At 38.2% G+C, this 23,100-nt stretch overlaps 1 protein-coding gene across 2 annotated transcripts; it reads left to right on the forward strand.

Moving 5' to 3' along the window:
- The first annotated feature begins 441 nt into the window (after window positions 1–441).
- On the forward strand, window positions 442–21,660 carry LOC149823236 (structural maintenance of chromosomes protein 2-1-like). 2 transcript variants are annotated; one of them, XM_090018727.1, is made up of 22 exons: window positions 442–753; window positions 1,151–1,484; window positions 2,839–3,519; window positions 3,666–3,809; window positions 3,921–4,211; window positions 4,341–4,526; window positions 4,661–4,825; window positions 4,905–4,964; window positions 6,666–6,728; window positions 7,365–7,456; window positions 8,004–8,100; window positions 11,294–11,410; window positions 17,913–18,131; window positions 18,462–18,602; window positions 18,678–18,845; window positions 19,308–19,492; window positions 19,606–19,699; window positions 19,984–20,072; window positions 20,219–20,444; window positions 20,991–21,065; window positions 21,194–21,336; window positions 21,407–21,660. In XM_090018727.1, the coding sequence occupies exons 2-22, from the start codon at window positions 1,167–1,169 to the stop codon at window positions 21,435–21,437; spliced, it is 3,585 nt and encodes a 1,194-aa protein (XP_089874853.1). In that variant the 5' UTR covers window positions 442–753; window positions 1,151–1,166; the 3' UTR covers window positions 21,438–21,660. The 2 variants fall into 2 exon arrangements, with proteins under 2 accessions (XP_089874853.1, XP_089874854.1); XM_090018728.1 differs by having other exon boundaries at window positions 642–753; window positions 1,092–1,484.
- The last annotated feature ends 1,440 nt before the right edge of the window (window positions 21,661–23,100 follow it).

Consider the following 23,100-nt stretch of genomic DNA (forward strand, 5'->3'; position numbering starts at 1 on the left):
ACACATTTTTGTTCGATCAAGTTGTTGACTTCAAACCTTTTTCAAGAACTCATTATGTATTATCTTGATCCTTTTAGAAGCTTATGTGTTTGTGAGCTGACACACACGTGCATCCTGGTCAATACCAATTCTCTTAGACTGCGATCTTGGCATATCACCTTCCAATGAAATTTTGCGGACTAAATTCTTTTAAGGAAGGTAAGTTGTAAAGCCCGGTTAAAAAATAAAAGATCGGACAAGTGTCGGACATATGCTAGGCACGTGTCACGGTCCGCCCACCGCATCGGATCCGGGTCCAGCCCGGACCCGGCTTCTCGAACGATCGAGAAGCCTGTGTTTAAAATGACACAGGCGTCTCGGGCGAGCGGCAAAAACACTCGCCCCTTCTCTCTCCTCTGCTCCGCCTCTCTCGCGCTGCCGCCGGCGACTGGCGACCAACCCCGTCCGGCCGCCTCCTCTTCCCTGAGTCCGGCAGCCCCCCCGACGACCCGAGAACCCCCCTCTCCGTCCCCTGTGTCGCAGGACGCCGACGATCGAAGCTGGCGTCGGCCTTCGAGCTCCGGCAACCCACCACTTCCTCCCCTTCCTCTCCGGCCACCTGACGACAGCCGCCGCCGGAAATAGCACCGCTGCTGCTCTCCTCCCTGCCTCGGCACCCTCCGTCGGTGTGAGGCCCCGTCACTTCCTCCTCCCTGGTCCCGCTGCCATCTCCTGGGTCGTCCGTGACATCCCCCGTCGCCGCGACCTCTTCCGGTAAACCCCCCTTCCCCACTGTTGCTTGTGGTGTCGATAGGGGGCTCCGCTTCCCCTGTCCCTCTTTTCTTGTCGGCAGCCCCTTGCCATTCGTGGTGTCGACAGGGGGCTCCGCTCCCCCTGTCCCTCTTTTCTTGTCGGCAGCCCCTTGCCATTCGTGGTGTCGACAGGGGGCTCCGCTCCCCATGTCCCTCTTTTCTTGTCGGCAGGGGGCGGAGCCCTTTGCCGTTCGGGGTGTCGACAGGGGGCTCCGCTTCCCCTGTCTCTCTTTTCGTATCAACTGAGAGGAGAAAACTAATAAAACCCTTTTCTTTCCCTTCCCTCCTACCCAACTAAAGGAAATCACAGAAAAACCCTAACCCCAATCCAAACCCTACTGAGGAAGAGGAAGAGGAAGAGGAAGAGGAAGAGGAATGCATATAAAGGAGATCTGCCTCGAGGGCTTCAAGTCCTACGCCACCAGAACGGTGGTTCCAGGGTTAGACCCTTACTTCAACGCCATTACCGGGCTCAATGGATCCGGAAAATCCAACATCCTTGACTCCATCTGCTTCGTTCTCGGGATCACGAACCTCCAGCAAGTCAGGGCCTCCAATCTGCAGGAATTGGTTTACAAGCAGGGCCAGTCGGGGGTCACCAAAGCCACAGTCTCCGTCGTCTTCGACAATTCCGATCGTGCCCGTAGCCCTCTCGGCTACGAGGACTCGCAGGAGATCACTGTCACCCGCCAGGTAAGCCTCGTGTTTCTCTTTTGATTGTCATAGCCTAATTTTATCATGAAAATTTGTATTGCATGATCTTGTATTCTGTACTGTCGATTTGTTGGCAATTGCTATGATATAATCACTAAAAATAGAAAAGTGACCAAATTCGGAGTTCTTAAAGACCTGAAAGTAGTTAGCAGATTTCGATATGTACTTAACCTGTTGTCTTATAGTTGTCCTTTGTTTTCCCTTAAATCCATAGTCTATCTTCCTCATTTATGGATTAAGCCCCACAAAAGACTGAGAACAGAAGGAAGAGCGGTACTACGTCATGAATCTATAGGTCTAGCCTCTTCATACATGAATCTGTCTTCTTGAAGTTTGCATTACGGAAAACTCTTGAAGACCACAGTCGAATCGGGTCTCTTAAGAGTTTTATTAGGGCAAAATTTCCGAAAACCCCATTTTTCTTAGGTATAAAAAACCATAGAATGGGAGAGAAAATAAGTTTCTAACGTGTTGGGGGTGAAGATGTGGTGAAAAGTATGAATTGTCTCATTTAGCTTAAAAATTCTTGCTGAAATTTTCAAAAAAAAGAAAAGAAAACTCTCTGGAACCTATATATTTCGACTTGTACAATACAATATGATTAATTATACTATATAATATTTAATGGTGTATCTTGTTGAATCCTGATATGATATCATGATAAATTATATTCTAAATGATTATGTTGCACTGTTATCACGATTACAATATGATATATTTAATTCAGTAAGAAAAAGTTTTTCGATTCCCATAAGAAATGTTACACGATTTACTTGAATATACTTTGAAGCTATCTATTTTCTGAATTCGTGGCTTATTTATCTACTACCTTAATTTTTGATGCACACCATTATTATTTCACCTTTTTTTTTTACTTCTAGCATATCTTTTCAAGTTTTTCTAGTAGAAACTTGAGAAGGATCAACATTACTTATTCTTAGTCTGGGAGACTGGTGCAGTAGAGAGATTCCCCACTTTGTTTCCTATCCCATTAGCATCTCTGGTTCAATAAAAGGGACTATTCTGAAAGATCCTTTTGATCTTCTGCCGTTTTGCCCTGGACCTACTGATCAGCAAAAAAAAAATCTTGAGAACAGTCAACATTGTGAAAATCTCACAAGAAATCCGTGGCCTTGGCATGCTGAGCTTCTATGCTATGAGGTGTGCTCTTATGATAGCTTTTAATGGTTGGAGACCTTGGCAATTGCAGACATCAGAAGTTCATAACATTGTTCAGTCAATGCTATATAGTGGATCTGCTCTAGTTTACTTGTTGAATTTTGGCCATCATTGCATATTGATTTAGCCTTGACTAGCATTGCATTGTGTGCAGATTGTGGTTGGTGGAAGGAACAAATATCTTATTAATGGGCACCTTGCTCAGCCCTCTCGAGTCCAGAATCTTTTCCATTCTGTTCAGCTTAATGTGAACAATCCACATTTTCTCATCATGCAAGGAAGAATAACTAAGGTTTTGAACATGAAACCACCAGAGATTTTATCAATGCTTGAAGAAGCTGCTGGAACACGGATGTATGAAATGAAAAAGGAGGGTGCTTTGAAGACACTTGAGAAGAAACAGACAAAGGTAGATGAGATTGACAAGCTGCTTGATCAGGAAATTTTACCTGCCCTGGAGAAGCTTCGAAAAGAAAAGGGACAATATATGCAATGGGCCAATGGCAATGTAGAACTAGATCGACTGAGAAGATTCTGTATTGCTTATGAATTCGTTCAGGCAGAGAAAACTCGTGACCTTGCAGTTGGCAGTGTGGATGAGATGAAGCTTAAGATTTCTGATCTTGATGAGACCATGAAAGGCATGCAACTGGAAATTGAAGAAATGGAGAAAAAGATATCAGTTTTGGCAGCTGAAAAGGAGGCAATGATGGGCGGTGAGGTTAAATCCTTATCCAAGAAGGTAGATGTTCTATCACATGACCTTGTGAGAGAAACATCTGTGCTTAATAATCAGCAGGAGTCTCTCAAAAGCGAGAACAAGTCTGTTCAAAAGGTGTGCATAGCATATTGTAATTCTATGTGATTTTTCTTTTCCATAGTAGTTCAGCTGCAGCAGGAATCTGTTTCTTGTTCTCGTTTTTGTTCTATGACATTATAAGAGATTATTTATGTGTTCTGTGGTATTGTCTGTCCCACCAGCTTTTAACAACTATAGAAGACATAAAAAAATCTATAAATGAAAAGGAAACTGCCATTAAACAAGCTGAGGATGGAGCACATGATTTGAGGAAAAGGGTGGATGACCTTTCTAAGAGCCTGAATGAGTATGAAAAAGAGTACCAGGTATTGGTTTATCTTGGCTTCCTTAATTTGCAGAACATATTAATTTTTATGCTTTTTGCAGTTAAGACATGTTAATTCACTAGAAAATGACTAAACAGTTGGTGTTTACAGGGAGTATTAGCAGGTAAGAGTAATGGGAATGAGGATAAATGTCTGGATGATCAACTTACTGATGCGAAAGCTGCGGCTGGCAATGCTGAAACGGAAGTGAAACAACTGAAAACAAAGATTGAACATTTAGAGAAAGAGCTCAAGGACAAAAAGAAACAAGCAATGTCTAAGCAAGAAGAAGCCAAGAAAGTAGAGAATGAGTTGAAATGCAAAATGAAAGATGTAGAGAATGTCAAGGCAGCGTTGGAATCTCTTGTTTATGAAGAAGGTCACATGGAAGCTTTGCAAAAGGTTCTGAAAGTGCTGACTTTGACAGTTCTTTAACATATATTCAAAGAAACCTTTTCTGTGTCAGATTCATGTTATTGTTCACAGGTTGTGAGCTTTTCTGGTTTACCATCTTCTTGATCTCTTTCCTAGGAGCGCTCTGAGGGCTTGGATGCAGTGCAGAAGTTGAAGGATGAAATAAGAGTTCTTTCAGCACAATTAACAAATGTTCAATTCACATATCGTGATCCTGTAAGAGATTTTGACAGATCAAAGGTTAAAGGAGTCGTTGCTAAACTCATTAAAGTGAAGGATGCCACTGCAATGATAGCTATAGAGGTGGTGTCGCTTGGTGCAAGCATATCATTCATTATTGTATTTACTGTTTGGTATTTGTTCTTATGATAATGCTAGCTCGGAGATTTGAATTCATCAGGTTTTTGATGAATAATTTAGCTTGTTTTACTATGTAGGTGGCTGCAGGTGGAAAGTTGTTTAATGTTGTTGTTGACACTGAGAACACTGGAAAACAGTTGCTTGAAAAGGGTGACCTTCGGAAAAGAGTAACCATTATACCTCTCAACAAAATCCAATCTCACGTAGTTCCTGCAAGAGTTCAGCAGGCTGCCTCTCGGCTGGTTTGTTCTTTGCACTTTCTTTTGGCCTTCCTCCATTGCTTTCTGGTTTCCTGGTTGACAAGCAGTTAGTCAATTTCAGGTTGGTGAGGGGAATGCAGAACTGGCACTTTCTTTGGTTGGATATGATGAAGAACTGAAGGTATGACATGAGTTTTGAAAAGGAAAGAAGGTAACTTTATCTTTTATGTTGTAGTTCACATCTATGAAAATATGAATTTGTTCTTAATGCAGCCAAACATGTAGGCCAACATGGGCATGTTTACGTGACAACACATTCAACTTGTTTATCTGATTTGTATCCAGTGCCAGTGTGGATGGAATCAAGTGGAGAGCACTCCTTATGGTTCATAAATAAGCCGTTAAATTGGGGTGTAATTGGGTCTGGAATGCCCGACTCAAACTAGTTAAACACAACCCAAATCGATTTTGATAGATCCGATGGGCCTAGTCAGATCTAAAATTTTGACCCATTTTTAAACCAGGTGAGTTCTTGGGTAGGAAAGATATAAACCTGAACCTTTTTGTATCCCTATTCTTACTCTCAACCCAGTGCTATATGTACTTGTATCCATATGGTCCATGTCAGGACCATACCATTTTAAACCTGACCACAACTTATATACCCGAACATACCCAAACCCTTAACCTCCTAAATCAATTTCATACTTGGACTATTCGGTAACCAAATCAAATTCATGCATAAACTGATATTACCTGACTGTATTCTCATCAATGCCATTTAGACCCGATTTGCCACCTATCCTTATATATAAACATCAAGATTTCTAATTTTTTACTTGTTTAGTGAACTTTTACATAAATTTTGAACTAAATTTGTTTCATAACCTCTGTTGTATGAAATAGAACCAATTTATACCCGAATGGTTATTGACCAGACCCACTTCATACCTGAACCTGTAAAGTCCTGACCTGGTTGATTTCCATAACCAAACCCATACCTGTTTTGTGTAGGTTTGGATTTGAGTCTAACTTTTTGGCCCGATTAAGAAATGGATCTGCTGATAACCCGACCTGATTCATACCTGAATTCAATAACCCATATGATTTCATAATTTGTCATGTGAAAACCTGAACCCAAACCCGAACCATATAGCGATCAGGTTTGGGTCCAATTCTTGACTTATTCTAGAAATGGATCTACTGAAGATAAATGCAAACCAACCCAGTTACAGCCCTATCCCTAGATATGCTTGTCATAGTCCAAGCTACAAGTAACATGCTTTAGTTCTTTAAGGCTTGCCCACATGCACATGCACATCTCTACCTACTAATCTGATGGTTTTCCAGTGTCAGTGAGGACAGAATCAAGTTCTTGGCACTCCTTACAGAATGTAGATGGGCCACTCAGTATGCTTGTCATGATCCACACAACAACTAGCATGCATTAAATTAAGTTATTTGAATAGCAAGATCCTAGCCTAGCCCATTCTCAATCATTGTTTGTGCTCTCTTTTATTTTGTTGATGTGGAGAGAGTTTGACAATTCTAAAGAAAGTTCCTTTATGTTTTATTTGTTTTTTAAATATGAGGGACTTCATGTTTTTGTTCGTTTCGTTGTTCTTTTTCTGATGTTGTTGTCTCTTTTTCTTGATGGTGTTATTGGGTGTGTTGAAGAGGGGGGATACGTTGCAATCAGTCAGCTGCCCTCGCTGGTTAAAGATGAAGTATCTGATAGCTATAGAAAATGAACAGTTTCATGTTCTTTATTCTTGATTTGTTCCTGATGTTTCTCCTAGATGGGGAATGTGTAGTCTGAGCGTGACAATGAATGGTTTAATATATTTCTTTTAACTCTTGTTTGCCTTTTGCTTTTTCTCAGAGAGCAATGGCCTTTGTATTTGGTTCAACGTTTGTTTGTCGTAGTATGGATGCTGCAAAAGAGGTATGCTAAATCTTTGGCTGTTTCATTAAATTGGGGTCCTTCAAATTGACATTGACAATCAATTTCATAGGTGAATTCATGCTTCTCCTTAGTGGGAAAGGTGGTTTCTTTGGTATTTCATACCTTCAAATCCTGTTTATTTCTACCTTCTATTGTTCCATCTTCTTTATCACACATGCCTGTGTAAATGTATTTTGGTTTAATCTTTTTGAATTTGTGTGTATGGATGTTTCTTTGCCATTTTACATATTTTAAATATCCCTTATTTTGATTACAAAATGATTGTACTTCACTTATTAACATAAGTGTCTATCATAAGAGGTGATTCATAATGTTCCTATACAGGGTTATTTGTGTCCCCTATTTATTCTGATAAGCATTGCATAGTGGAGCATATATGAGATCCATTATGTTTGCTATCATCTTTTTAAAGTTGGATCTTTTGTGCTCACCTGGGTTCAGCACACAAGTTTCCCATTTTATTTTGTTTATCAGGATAAGGGGGTGAAAGCAGAAGCGTCCTACATTTGCAGTTTTTCTTTATTAGTATATGTCATCAACACTGGGGTTTATTCATGTTTTAGAATTTTACTATTGTTGTTTAGTTCATTTCATGGTAAGCTCTTTCATGTGTAGGTTGCATTTCATAGAGATATCCACACACCTAGTGTAACTCTAGACGGTGATATTTTCCAGCCAAGTGGTCTTCTCACTGGAGGAAGTCGGAAGTAAGTCTGCCAAATTTCCAGTTCATTATGTTGTAACTTTTTGATTAATGTCTGTTTTATTTACTGATCTTGATCTTAAACTTTATCCTTTTATTTGGTGGATTTCACAAAGGCATATTCTTATATTGATAAAGTGGATCTCTCACTGGTGATGCTTTAATAAAACTTGGTTTCTGTTTTTAATAGACTATTTGTTATTTAATTTAATTTTAATTCACTTCGATGGGTAGAATAAGAGAGCCAGACCTGATAGATTTGCACTATCTTTTCTGAGGGGAAGGCTTTCAACACCACTGGGGCTATCCCCCAGCTTGGCTGTCAGAAGGGGGGAAAGAAAAGTATCATTTCAGTGGTGGCAGTTTTCACTTGTTAAGGCAACTTGATGCACTATCAGATGCATATGACACGTTCCTCGTATCTCTTACTTTATATGCTCCAAGAAAAATATCAATACTATTCTTATTGGGGTATTTCCCAGAAAAGGAAAGTTTTGATCATACTATTTATTGTTGCAAATTTTCCTTTAATTCAATTGTCATTTCTGCAGAGGTGGTGGTGAATTGTTGAGGAAACTGCATGCACTATCTGATGCAGAATCAAGGCTTCACATTTGCCAGATAAGGTTATCTGAAATTGAAGCTGAGGTGATTTTTAGTGCGATGTTCCATAATACTTTTTTGTGTTCTTATGGATATTTTCCTGTCCACTTGTACCACCATTTCTTATGCATATTTTTGTGAGTTCATTGATATATTTGTTGTCTGAACAACTTTTGCTACTGTGAGTGGCAACTGTAGATACATGCACGAATGATTCTAAATTTTGTTGCCAGAAAAATTGTACTATTTGTGACTGTAACACTTGATGTTTTGGCATATAAATGCGAACTTGATTTTGAAACCAAACTTTGACATAGCTTGTTTGGTCATTTCTTCTTGGGATGTATAATTTTTGGGTCTTTATATGTGTGTGCAATGTGCATGTAGGCTTTCTACTTTGTATGCATGCTTGGATGGAAATTGCAAGGTCGCCATTTTGGTGTTATAGCATCATGCTGTCCTTTCTTTTCTTTCAATTTTCTTGGAAAGAGTTATATGATGGTGTACCTTTCTTTTTTGATGTCTTATGTATGTTTTAACTTTATTGCATTTTGTGTTTTTCAGCTTCTTGGCATGTCTATGGTCTTTCTAATCTTCTGGATGGCATTTGTTGTTTGATACTTGAAATTGTCTGCATGCCAGATAGGCTAGGAAAGTGGATAATCAGTGCGTAGAATGTTTGCAATCATATTTATTGTCCGTAATCCTACCTTCTGTATGTCACTGTGACAAATATCATGAGTTTTTTTGTATATCTTGTGAAAAAAACAATATGTTGTTACAAGTTGAGAGTGCCTATAAAATTGTAAAGCATTGAAAATGTTGTAATTTTACTGTTATCACTTATCACCAATTTCTTGGAAAAATGATCCCACTTGAAATTTTGTGTAGTTTTTCTATTTTTCAAGGAAAATCTCACATTGGAAAATGAGTGCTGGATTCCATTTTTTTACTACCACAGGCCTTATTTGAATTATTTACTTATTTTTTCTTCTAAACATCTATATTACTAGATCACAAGGCTTACCTTATTTTCTAACCCAGATCTACCAGTTCTGGAATGCGATCTTGAACCACTTTTTTGTTTGGAAAATTTAATTTTACACAGCTGCATGACTTATGGTCATTTTATGTTTGAATGCCTGTAGCATAAAAAACTTTAGATTGACACCTGAGATTTTTAAAAATAACTCAGATAGGAACTTCTTTCACACATATTATTTTAACCATGAATATTATTTAACTATCATTAAATAGGAAAATGACAGTTTTGTCCTTTATTTACCTCCAAAATCCATGCATAACAAAACCAGTTTGTTATCAGGTGAACTCTCTCTCTCTCTCTCTCCACACTGTTCCTGCCTTTCACATAGGTTGATTTGTGATGCTAACAAGGGAATGAACATGCATTATGGGTAGGCTCTTATATAGTAAAACTATGTCTACTGCTAGGAGAATCACCCCCATTGCATAATCTAATCACAAATTTCCTGAAATATATTCGGAGCAAATACAAAAATACAAGAACCCTATAATCGAACCCTCGTGAATAGGATGATCTCCCAAAAATAAATGTATGTATGTATGAGATGTTGAAACTCATATAAAAAAGAGTAAAATATCATGCCCCACGTCATAAACTCCTTGGTACTGTATATGAGCTAAAATTTGCGGCCAAGCTTCTACATCCCCTTGTGCTGTAATGCAGAAACGGCAATTTCACAACCTGTGCTTCCATGTAAGGAATGGTGCAGCATTCAGCAATGTATTGCATATAGACTGCTGTAGTAGGATCAGGCAACCCCCTCTTGTATGGTTGTGTCCACCCAACAGCTTGCCAGGTCTGCCCCCTTCATTTGGCTGTAGTTTTTAAGCTTGGTCCTTCACCAAGATGCTGATTTCTAGCTAAGTTTGTCAAGAACCACTGGGAGGGTCACATAAGCATGAGGATAAGAAGAGGCCTCAGCATTTCTATTGGATCCATTTTGGCATGATGTTATTGTCACCCATCCATGAAGTTGACCATCAGCTTGCATGAAGATCTGTTGACAACATGAGAGCTTCAGAAAACTCACGTTTGGTACTCTTGAGGAGAGATTCTGGTAGAACTTCCTCCTTGGTGTACATGTATTCACAATTATTGGTAGTTTAAAAGTGCTCTATGTAGCCAACCTGGCTTCAGAGGAGTGGAAGCCCCAAGCTTGCCTAGACTCCCACCAATAACTTCATAGTAGGTGAAGACAGGTTACCACCAGTGTTCTCATCCATAGGGGCCCACAACCAATAATAAGAAAACATATACCTTCTACCTCGTTGCAGTGTCTGGCATTTCATCGATGCCCCTTTGATATTCTTTCCTCATTCAATGGAGGTTAAGAGCCTAAGATTGAAAAGTTGTGCTTAAACCAATAGGGCAATTGTAAGGGGTAGATTTGTAATATTACTATTAAATTGACATTTTCTGTCAAAAAACTAGGTGATGCTCATTTGGGCATCTGGTTGAACTATTTCTGCGAAAGTTAGGCTTCTATTTGAGATTGATACTATAAGTGGTTAGACACATAATAGTCACAAGTTAAGCACCTCTATGTAGATCAGTCCTTTGTTTGTTTGTTTGTATTTCTGCCAAGGCAGTATAAGTTGATAATATGATTGTAGGTTCCACGCAATCCTTTAAATGTTGCCCACTTCATAAAAAAGAGCCAATTAACATTACTGTTGGAAATCATGCTTTACATATCTCATATTTGACTGTTAAAATACCTTCAGGATGTGTCAGGCTTCTTTAAGTCTGTGGTACCAAAAATAAGATTATTCATCACTTGTTCTTTTAGATAAGGGTTCTTATTTTAGTTCCAATTCCATCAGTAAAGGTTAATGACTCACAATCATACATTTGCAGCAGCTGTAAGCAAGGTAGGAGGCTTGTTCTATATGGTTGATGCAGGAACTACATTTCAATTAGATATTTTATGATTGTTCTAATTTATGTGGTTAATTAACTGGAGCTGTTTTTGAAAACTTTGGTTTACCTTGTGGCTTTATATTGTAATAATGCAGGCTGTGGTGTTCTCTTTTAGTTTTCTATATATAACATTACATGTTTCATGAACTCTGAGTTTATAACTTTTGTTATAATTTAAGTTGGATATCTTTTCGTTGCTTTGTGCGGACTAATTTTAAGCAAGTGAAATTATAATTTTTTTCCTTTGACCTTTTGCTTATCTGTTTCAAGCAGATTGCCCATCTTCTTCCACTGCAAAAGAAGTTCATGGATCTGAAGTCACAGTTAGAACTGAAGTTGTACGATCTGTCTCTCTTCGAGCGCAGAGCTGAACAAAATGAGCATCACAAGGTGCAATAACCTATATGTTGAAAACTTGAAATTAAATTCACATCAGTGATTGCTCTTGCACATCTATGTGTCATCATAATCTAGTTATATAGTCAAAACCACTGGTTGGTCATAGCAGCAGGTGCACTTGTTTCCATTGAATTTTGCGTGCCATGTGACTAGGCAGCATGGTTTGTAGTCATTGCCAAGGATGTTGCAGCTTAGGCTTTACCTATAGAGTTAAATCCCTAATCTGTCACCACTTCAATAGATGTTTTGTGTGTGGGTGGGTGTGGGGTGAGTGGGTGTGCCCTACCTAGTTGCCTCACTGTTCTGACCTTATTTTGATTTAATCATGGTAGTAGGGACATACACAAGCTAAACTGAACCTAAACCTGGGTTGCTTCCGTGCAGCTAATACATAATGTACCAGGCTTGAGCTGGCTTGGTTGAACTCAAGCATGCTTATGCTCAGTTTGGTTAAGCTCGATCTAAGAAATATTCAATAAAACATTTATATTTTTCTGGATTTTTATGAATGGTCGAACAGATGGGATTTAACTTGATCTGCTCATGTTTGCAAGATCATACACTAATCATTACTTCATGTGTGCTCTGTGTTAAAGCTTTTATATAACTTGTGTGTATTGTGGCATATTTAGAGCTTATACATGAGGCTATCAGGTTTTAGATGACCCTATGCGTGGGTTTAGGTTCAACTCATTTAACTAAAGTCTAAGATTTAGCTCAAAATCTCAAACTCGTCTCACTTATTAAGTGAATGAGCTCAAATGAAGCTTTTAGTGAGCCAAACCTGAGGTTCTTGTGGGCAGCCTACTTCATTGCCCACCTGTGGAATAGTAAATGGAAAGAGTTATTTTTTCTCTTTTTTTCCAAGATCTTAACCAATTTATCCGTAAACATTTTGAAAATATGACTGCTGCTCATGTTTCATTTGGTTTCGTTATGCTTACATAGATAACACAAAATATGCTGCCATCATTGCATAGACTTACATGTATCCGAATCTTGTATGTGCATTGCTTAATATGCCATGGATTATATTTTTGCGGGCATGTCTTTAGGTGTATATCATCACAAACTGAATTACTTTAGATGTACTTAATTGTTCAGTGATGAGCACATTCCTTTCGCTGTACAGTTGTATTTTACAGATCTAATCGACATGCTTAAATGTATAACAAATCAATATTATAGATTATGATCGCTTGCAATGGTATATGATATGTATACATCATGAGTCCTTGGATGCCTATGAAGAGAATAATGCATTCTATATTAATTGTTCAATATTTGTCAGTATGTTACTATTCCTTTTAGAAAGTATTTAGAGCTTTTAATGTTTTACATGTTTTGTTTAACCAAAAACCTATATCTGTATCTTTGATATCTGCCTAGTAGAAACCTGTCTCATTAGGTGTATGTGCAACATAGAATTTTTTACCCCTCCCTCTCAAATACCTTCGGTTTGGTTAGTTTGGTTTGGTCTCCACTGTAATGAAATAGCAAAAAAATACAGAACCAATGCCACTAAGGGCTTCCAAGATCACAATCACAATGTGCACAAGCCCACTAAAGGACAATATACAAAAGGCATCACAAAAGGTTAAAAAATATATTCAATTTATTGAATAAATGCTTTAGTAAAAAGCATAAACGAATAAAGGGGAAACACCCTTATTTATACAACAAAAGAGAGAGTGTGAGGCCATTGGGGGCTCCTACATAGAGACATTGGGAGCTCCCCACGGTCACATTTGTGACCGTTGGGGAGCCCCAATGTCTCTATGGTCTTATGACCATAGCGCCCTCAATGGCTTTATTAATTACAAAACAAAAATAAAAGAAATAACTATTTTATAAAAACAATTATTTATTGTACATGTGAAAAGACATAAACACCCTTAATGGGCATTAGCTATTACAAAACTGAATATATATATATATATATATATATATATATATATTAACATCCCCTTCAAACTTACGGTGAAGTGACCAAAAGTTTGCTAAGGAGAAAGGGAAACTGAGATACAGGAAGAGCTTTAGTGAAGAAATCGGCGAGTTGATATTTTGATGTGACATATGACAACATAATAGTTCCTTTCAGGTACTCATCACATACATAATGACAATTCATCTCTATTTCCTTTGTTCTTTTATGAAAGGTGTGGTTACTTGTAATGTAGATTGCATTCTTATTTTCACAATACATATTCGAAGGTTTTGAGATGATGACATTCATATCTTTGAAAAGACTTTTTAGCCACACAAGCTCTGTTGTGGTTGTAGCCATTGCACGATATTCCGTTTCGGTTGAAGATAATGATACTTTTCGCTGCTGGTTTGCAGAGGAGGGCCTGGTTTGAACAACGGGGACAAACCTGAAGCTCCTATTACTATTATTTTGAAGTGTTTATTAACTTTATTTTATTTATTTATTTTCTTTTCAATTTTCACTTTTCAGATATAATGGCGAGTTCTAGCGGCAGTGTCAATACATTTGGTTCAAGTTCTAACCCTGAATTAGAAGTTTCTCAACCACTTTGGAGGCTTGTGACAAAAGGGGTAAAAGCTAGTAGTGGTGGTGGTGGGAATGTGCAGTTTCATTGTAATCTATGTAAGACTGTTTTCACAGGTTCTTATACGCGTGTGAAATCACATCTTTTGCATATTCGTAGTCAAGGAATTAGGGCATGTTCTGGGGTTGACAAAGACATGTTAAAGCAATTAAAAAAAGAACAAGAGAAAGCTGAAAAAAGAAAATTGCAGAGATGAGAAGTGATTCGATTAATTTGTCTTTTTCTATTGCTAGTGATATATAAGAAGAGCTTTTAAAGAAAAGAAAGATGAAAAGCAATAAAACAATACAAGCGTCATTCAAAAACATGGCAAGAGCAGAAATTGATAAAAAGATTGGTCGATTCTTTTACTCCAGCTCAATTCCTTTTAATGTAGCTAGAAGTCCATACTGGAAAGATATGATTACATCTTTGGCTAATTGTAATTTGAGTGGTTATGTGCCTCCTAGTTCAGAAAAACTAAGAACAATCATTCTTGCACAGGAAAAAATAGAATTGAAGACTTGTTAGAGACCCAAAAATTTGCATGGAAACGACATAGAGTGTCGATTGTTTCTGATGGGTGGACTGATATACAAAGGCGACCACTGATAAACTTCATTGCTTATTCACTTAATGGGCCAATCTTTTTGAAGACTGTTGATGCATCTGGAGAGTATAAAGATGCAGAATATTTAAAGAGATTATTTGTCGAAGTGATAAAAGAAGTGGGTGAAGAAAGTGTGGTGCAAATCATTACTGACAATGCCCCAGTTTGCAATCGTGTAGGAATGAATTTGGCAAGTGAAGATACATATTCACATATTTTTTGGACTTTTTGTGCAACACACAACTTAAATTTGACACTTAAGAGTATATGCAATCCATCAAAAGATGATGCACATGTACATGAAATGTGCTTATGGATTGAGGAAACAGAGCATGATGTTCGAAATATTAGAAATTTTGTTATAAACCATCATCATGCCCTTTCTATATTTAATAGGCATTCTGATTTCAAGTTACTAAAAGTTGCTGAAACTCGTTTTGCTTCTCTCATTGTTATGATGAAAAAGAATTAAGCAACTCAAGAATGCATTGATGATGATGGTGGCTGATCAAGATTGAGATTTTTATCGTATATGATGTCAATGCTCAAGCTATCAAAAAATGCATCTGTGATGATTTTTTGTGGAATAAAATTACATATTTTGTTGAATTTACAGAACCTATATGGAAAATGTTGAGAGAGATGTACCCATGCTTCATAGAATTTATGAAATGTAGGACAATATGATTGAAAAAGTTCAAAGTATCATTTTTAAATATGAGAAGAAAGATATTGCACTTGATGATTCAGAATTTTACAATCATGTACATTCAGTTTTAGTGAGAAGATGAGATAAAAGCAATAAACCTTTGCATTGCATGACACACTTTCTCAATCCAAAATACTATGCAAAAAAATGGTTGACAACAGGTGTTGGTTGTGTTTCTCCAAATGAAGATCCTGAGATATCAAGAAATGGAATGATATGTTTGGGAAGACTTTTTAATGATCCTCACATGTTTAATGTTGTAAATAGTGAGTTTGACAAGTTTTCTACTGGGAGATTTGATTCTTTAGCAGCACTCATGGCAAGGGACGACGAAGATCCCCTTAATTGGTGGGCAACATATGTATCAGAGACACTAAATCTGCAACGTCTTGCAATGAAGTTGTTATCCCAACCTGCTACATCATTTTGTTGTGAAAGAAATTGGAGTACATATGCTCAAATTCACAACATTAAAAGAAACAAACTCACTAGTAAAAGAGTAGAGGATTTGATTTATGTTCACTCAAATCTACGATTAATTTCTCGCCGCACCAAAGAAGAGTATAGGTACTTTTTTTGCTTTGTATTCAAAGTTTGCATTTAAATATTTGTATTCAAAGTTTTAAGTTAGATACTAATATAGTAATTTTTTGATGCAGTTGTCGACCATCCAAGAATTGGGATGTAAATCTAGAAGATTTTGACTTGGAGGGGGAACATAATTTGCATACTCTCAACATGGACTACCTCGATCCTGTTCTTCCCTCTAATTCAGACGATGAGACAAATTTATGATAAGTTTTGTTGTTTATCACACTCACAAGCTTCTTTATGTGTTATATTTTGGTAAGTTTGTGTTGTTAAGAATTACTTTTTTATTTTTGCTTTAAAATTTACAATCTTTGTGTTAATTTATTGTTATATATATATATATATATATATATATATATATATATATATATATATATATATATAGCCGAGTCCCCGTGTCCAAACTTTTTGGAATTGCGCCGCACCCGCACCCATGTGACATAGCTTGTCACATGCGCAAGACCAAGCACATAAAGAGGAGAGGATACATAAGAGCTGCTGAATCCTTCACTGGAGGTTGCAGGCTGCAGTATTGACATTCCATTAAGTATATAGTGTTACAATTACTAGGGTTTACACAACAATGTAATTTACAATATGCCATTAATATAATTAATGAACATGTGCTTAAATATGAAATTAGATAAACTTGAATTGGGTTTGGATAAGAACCAAACTGAATTCGTGAATAATGTCTTCTTTTCACAAGGTCCTTTTTGGGTACGCATACCCTTCATAAAGAACTAAGCCTCATTGGCTTTTTGAAATTTAGCAATGTTGGCACATATCTTGAGCTCAACATTGTTCATAAACCATGCAAGAATCTTAGCATGGTTACTTTCGTAATCGTCTACTTTAGTTTGATGATCTTGAATAGCTTTCATACGTGCATCACATTCCAAGGCTTTCTCTTGATCTCCTTATCTTTTAGTGGGCTTGAGTTGCGGCTTCGAGATGGTGCCCATCGCATATCCTCAAAGTTTTTTTGCCTTTGAGGTTATTTTCTATTGTGGATGCTCATACTATGAAGTTGGAGTTATGTCACATAGGTGCGGATGCGGGTATGGGTGCAGCGATGCGACACTTTAAAAAAACTTAGGTGTGGGGAGGATATATATATATATATATATATATATATATATATATATATATATATATATATATATATATATATATATATATATATATATATATATATATATGGACTTGATTAAGGTTTACTGAATCTACTTTTTGATAGAAATGGACCTCAGTGAGGTTGACTTCACCTAACACAAAGGAAGTTGTGTCCAAGTGTCGCACCTGCTTGGGTGCGACACGGGTGCGGTGCCATGTTAGAAGAGTCCATGTGATAGAGTTGGAGTTATTTAGTTTGAAGAATAAATCATTTTTTTGTTCATACTCCATCTTGAGTAATATAAGAGAGAGGGAGAAAGAGAACAAAGATCGTGGAAGAATATTTTCACTTGAGTCACCACGAGCACCACAAACACTTGATGATGCTTCCCACAAGACCAAGAGTACTATGGCTCTAATACCATGTAATGAAATAGCGGAAAAATATAGAACCGATGCCACTAAGGGCCTACAAGATCACAATCATAATATGCTCAAGCACATGTAATAGAAAACAAAGGGCAACATAAAAGGATAAAAAATATATTCAATTCATTGAGTAAATGCTTTAGTAAAAAGCATAAGGGAATAGGGGGGAAACAACCCTATTTATACAACGAAAAAGATGGTGGGGAGCCCCAACGTCTCTATGATCTTATGACCATAGCGCCCTCAATGTATTTATTAATTACAAAACAAAAATAAAAGAAATAAAAAAAAATAACTGTTTTATAAAACCAATTATTTATTACATATGTGAAAAGACAAAAATGCCCCTGACGGACATTAGTTATTACAAAACTGTATATATATATATCCCACTTGCATTCTTTTTCATGATATTGTATGATAATCTTTTCACAACTAAAATGCGTTTTTGCAATTGTTTATTGTTCATGCAACTTTTGCATGCAGTTAGCTGAGATGGTTAAAAGGATTGAGGAGGAACTTGATGAAGAGAGGCATAAAGCAGAAGAGAAACGAGTTCTGCATGAAACATGTGTGTCTGCAGTATCATCACTTGAAAGAGCTATCAAGAAACATACAAATGAACGTGAAAGCAGACTTGGGGCACTGGATAAGAAAATTAAGTCCATTAAAGGGAAAATGCAGTCAGCTTCAAAGGACCTTCAGGTATATATAGTTGGGTTCTTTATAAAAACTATGTCAAAGCTATTATTCATGTGGTTGTGGTTCTGAGTTGAATTATTTTTTAATGTCCTATTCCTCATTTTATTATGTGCCTATTCAAGCGGGCATGCAAATGATGTGAATGAATACTGAGCTGCTGCATGGTTGCATAACGGCCTCCACTTGCAGAGTTGATGCTCTAATCATTTTCTTGTTTAATAGAAAGGGGAGTCAATATATTAATATCTTTAGGCTTTGGTTTTATTAGATTCATAGTATTGGTGCATGCGACTTGATGGACCATGTTTCTGACTTCAAATTGTGTTGTTGCAGGGGCATGACAATGAAAAGCAGAAGCTAATTATGGAGAAGGAAGCAATGATTCAAGAAAAGGATGCATTGGAAAATCAACTGAGCTCTCTTGAAATACAGATTAAGGCTTTTGAGGAGGAAATTGGCAGACTGAAAGACAAGGTAGCATACTTGTATTTGTACCTGTAAGTTTAACGTAATCTTCTCACTGCGAGCAGCTTTTTAACTTGTGTGCAGGTTCATTCCATCAAGGAAGATTATGACCATGCCAAATCAGAACTTGGTATAAGTCATTCCAAGATGAAAGAATGCGATGCCCAGATCAATTCTGTCAACAGACAACAACAGAAGCTTCAACACAAGCTCAGTGATGCAGGTGTAGACAAAAAGAAAATGGAAAATGAGGTAGATATAGCTGTAGTTGGTCTCTTAGTATTTTGTGGAGGATGGTTTTTGTCTCTTCATGTGGTGGTGGTTTGTGTTGGTTTCTGCTGGAAGAAATCTGGTGATTAAACTGAGAGAAACTATTGAGTTGTCTGGTCATTTTATTCTTCTGAACTCTCTGGGTAGAAGGCTTAATCTCATGCATTTGCATGTGCATGCATGGTGATGTCATGTTCCATCATCCTGTTTTCAAGAAGTCCTACACTTTTTATTGTTTCTGAAGTCTGTCAATAGAAGACAATCATGCTATTTTCAAGAAGGCCTGCACTTTTTTTTCTCTTTTTGGTAATACGGTCTCGGTATGAGAATCCTTTCATTGGTTTAAGATTCAACAAAATAAGAATCATGAAGCCCACCTACTTTTAATATTGGTATTTACTTGTATAGCTCCATTTCTAGAGTTAATTTTGGTTTCTCATCTAGGTGAGACGGATGGAAACCGATAGAGCTGATTGCGCTTTGAAGGTAGATAAGCTACTTGAAATGCATAGCTGGATTCGAGCTGAGCGACATCTCTTTGGGAAAAGTGATAGTGATTATGATTTTTCTGCTCGTAATCCTCATAAATCAAGGGAAGAATTTGAAAAGCTTCAAGCTGAGCAATCAGGGTATGTGTTCGCATTCCAATTTCTCTCGGCTGAATCTTTGCAGGAGAATCACTCTTTTGGGCACTCTTTTTCCCAATACTGCAAATTTCTGACCTTACTTTTTCCTCCTGAAGCCTTGAGAAGAGGGTCAATAAGAAAGTTATGGCAATGTTTGAAAAGGCTGAAGATGAATACAAAGGCTTGATATCAAAGAAAACCATTATTGAGGTAAGCTGCTGTCCTTTTTTCATTTCATTGAAAGAACCTGTAGCCTTTCCCTCCCTGAAAGATTAACCCTGTTTTGTTCTTAGTTTTTCCTTTTTGGCTTTGTTTTGGGATTTGGGGGGTGGTGGGAAGTGGGAAGTGGAAAACCCAGATGGTAATCAACAGGCCAAAGATAGATTGCACTTGGAATAGGGTGGTGGTCAAGATCCAACCACCTGCAATTGCCTTTTCTGTTGAGCACTTGTCTTCCATAGCGTTCTCCTGAATAAAAGTCAATTTCTTTACAGAATGACAAGTCAAAGATTAAGAAGGTTATTGAAGAGTTGGATGAGAAGAAGAAGGAGACACTAAGGGTTACTTGGGAGAAAGTGAACAAGTGAGTTGGATTTCATTTTTGGGCATCTATTACAATTGCCTGCATATTTTACATAGTCTTGTTCCTCTGCTAAATCTGAAAGCATGCCGGTATAGGTTTATAAATGAGGTTTTATATTAATATTATGTATTCTTGTGTTTTTCCAGAGACTTTGGATCAATTTTCTCTACTCTACTGCCTGGTACAATGGCAAAGCTTCAGCCTCCAGAAGGATGCAGTTTCTTGGAAGGACTAGAGGTGCGTGTTGCGTTTGGAAGCGTGTGGAAGCAGTCCTTATCAGAGCTCAGTGGGGGCCAAAGATCGCTCCTTGCTTTGTCTCTCATCTTGGCATTGCTTCTATTTAAACCAGCACCATTGTACATACTAGATGAGGTATCATCATACTTGTTTTATACTTAATCCTTCAGTTTCTATTACAATTTTATCTAAAGTGCTCATTTATTTTGTTTTAAGGTCTTCTGGTGTCATCTCATATTTTTCTTGACTCTTCCCTGGATTTTCCATCTTTTCAATATCTGCACAAATTTATGAGTTCACCGTATTATATATTTGCTGCTTTTGCATTAATGACACGATTCCATGTGGCCACATTGTGCTAAGTTCCATGATAAAGCTATTTTGTCAACTCCACGGGAGACCAGCTTGTAACATGGCTTTGTGCGGTGCTTCCTCATTGTGCCAAGTTCCATGATAAGCTATTTGGTCAACTCCACGGGAGACCAGCTTGTAACATGGCTTTGTGCAGTACTTTTACGATGTCACTCCCTTTAGATTTTTATCTTCATAGAACTGTATTTGGTTCAACATAATTTCTTTAGGTTCGTAATGTATCAGCTAAGAAACCCTGAAATTGCAAGAACTATGCCTCAATTATTGCAGTAATTCTGGTTGACACAAAGCATAATTGTCTCTCCACAGGTTGATGCTGCTTTAGACCTAAGCCATACACAAAACATTGGAAGAATGATTAAATCACATTTCCCACATTCCCAGGTAAGTAAGAAGTGTGCACACATTGGAATTTTACTTGGTATTTTTGTTTGGTAAACATTAGGCGATGCTTGTTTGATGTTTGTGTAATTAGCCTGTTTCTTTTCATGATCGGTCTCCCTGCTTTGCAGTTCATTGTTGTTTCTCTCAAAGAAGGCATGTTCAATAATGCAAATGTGATCTTTCGAACTAAATTCGTCGATGGAGTTTCGACAGTCCAGAGAACAGTTGCATCAAAACCAAACAAAAAGTCTTCTGACAAAACACCTTTTAGGTAAATGTTATATTTTGTTACTCATCCCTATTCTTCAATTTGTTTGCTGATTGATTGGATCTTACCACAGAGCACCGCTAGCAGAAAACTCAGTCAGGTGATGGTTCCAACCGCAAGAGAAGCATTATTGCTGTAGATAATCCACATGTAGTATTTGAGCTGCCACGCTCATGTCTGCTGTTGAATGAACTGTATGTTTCTATTTATTTCCCTGTTTTACGCAACAGTGCCGAAGTGCACCTGCTTTGGAACTGAATTCTAATGTCTAGTCATATTGTGTTTGTTTGCTCTATTCGACTATTGGAGCTTCTAATGCTCTCCAAATTTGCTTTGGATTTTTGAGAGAGAGAGAGAGAGAGAGAGAGAGAGAGAGAGAGAGAGAGAGAGAGAGAGAGAGTTAAGTAATTGGTGAGTGGGGCAGTCTTTTGACATGACTGTATGCTGTCCCTTTTCTTTGGGGGGGGGGGGGGGAATGTTCTCATCACCAACTGTACATTAGCGAAATCCTTGAAGTCACCCTTGCCTATCAGTAGGGATGGCCAATGGACTGGGGTGGGGGTGGTGGGGAACTAGGTCTTCACCCCCACCCTCTGTCTCAAAATCCAGACCTCTATCCCTGCATGGGTTTGGATATTAACTTCCACCCCCGTTTCATGTCCACCCCCCGGTCCAAACGGGAGCGAGGCAGGGCTGGGCCCCATTTTCCCTTGGTCTATTGCCATGTCTTACAAGGATTTGGGATGGAGTGGGGGCAAGGCGGGGATCGGGATGGGGTGGGAGAAAGGGTAAGTCCATCCTGCCTCCATCCTCACACGGGCTTTGATTTTAATCTTCATCCCCACCTCCATCCCTTTTTCATGTCCATCTCTGTTCCAAATGGGGCGAGGCGGGCCAGGGATCATGACAGGGTGGGTGAAAGCATAAGTCCATCCCTGCACGGATTTTGATTTTAACCTTCATCCCCGTTTCATGTCCTACGTCCCCTGTCCAAACAGGGTGAGGCGGGGCCCCTTTTCCCTCGGGTCCACTGCCATCCCTACCTATCAGTGACTTCACCTTGTTTTGACATTGTAACAAGGGATGGTCCTTGTGGGTTTCAAACGCCTAACGTTCTGTCAACTTAGTGGCACTGACAAGTAGCTTTACCAGATGACCGGAGCCTTTGTGGGCACCACTTTATATGTGGTCAGCTACTGAAATACGTGCTTTCATGGTGAAGACGTCAAGTTTAATTTGCTTTTAGATTCTATCACATTAGACTCTGCAGTCTGACTCAGTAGATTTTTTTTAAAGGCGAGCTGTGGTTAGGCAGACTCCTATCAGTTATACAACTATACCATTGAGTTTTGAACCTGCAACGTCCCAACACAAGGTGATGTGCACTAGCTGCACCTACCAGACAAGCTGTTAACCACGCTCAGTCTCTAAAACCATTAAGCTGCAACTCCCATTCTACTTTCCCTGCCGCACAACTGATGATTGGGTCCAGATCTGACTCGGCTGCATTTCTGGGTGTGGGCCTGTATTTGGATATGACTCCGATGAAAGATGTGGACCCATCTGCTGGGTGATTAAGATTCTTTTAAGGGGAACATGAGATGCATCTGCTCCAGATAGTCATGACCTGAACTGGGCTGTGAATCCAATGGCAGCTGCCGTTAGAGACAAGCTTGTGGGCATGAGCAACTGATGGCGGGTAACTCCCTTTATTTTGGGGCATTGAGAAAAGTGATTAGAATGTCCTCCATTAAGGTGCTGTTTGGG

The sequence above is a fragment of the Nuphar pumila genome, chromosome 10 (genome assembly GCF_984573655.1).
Source record: "Nuphar pumila chromosome 10, dmNupPumi1.hap1.1, whole genome shotgun sequence".
Classification (NCBI taxonomy): domain Eukaryota; kingdom Viridiplantae; phylum Streptophyta; class Magnoliopsida; order Nymphaeales; family Nymphaeaceae; genus Nuphar; species Nuphar pumila.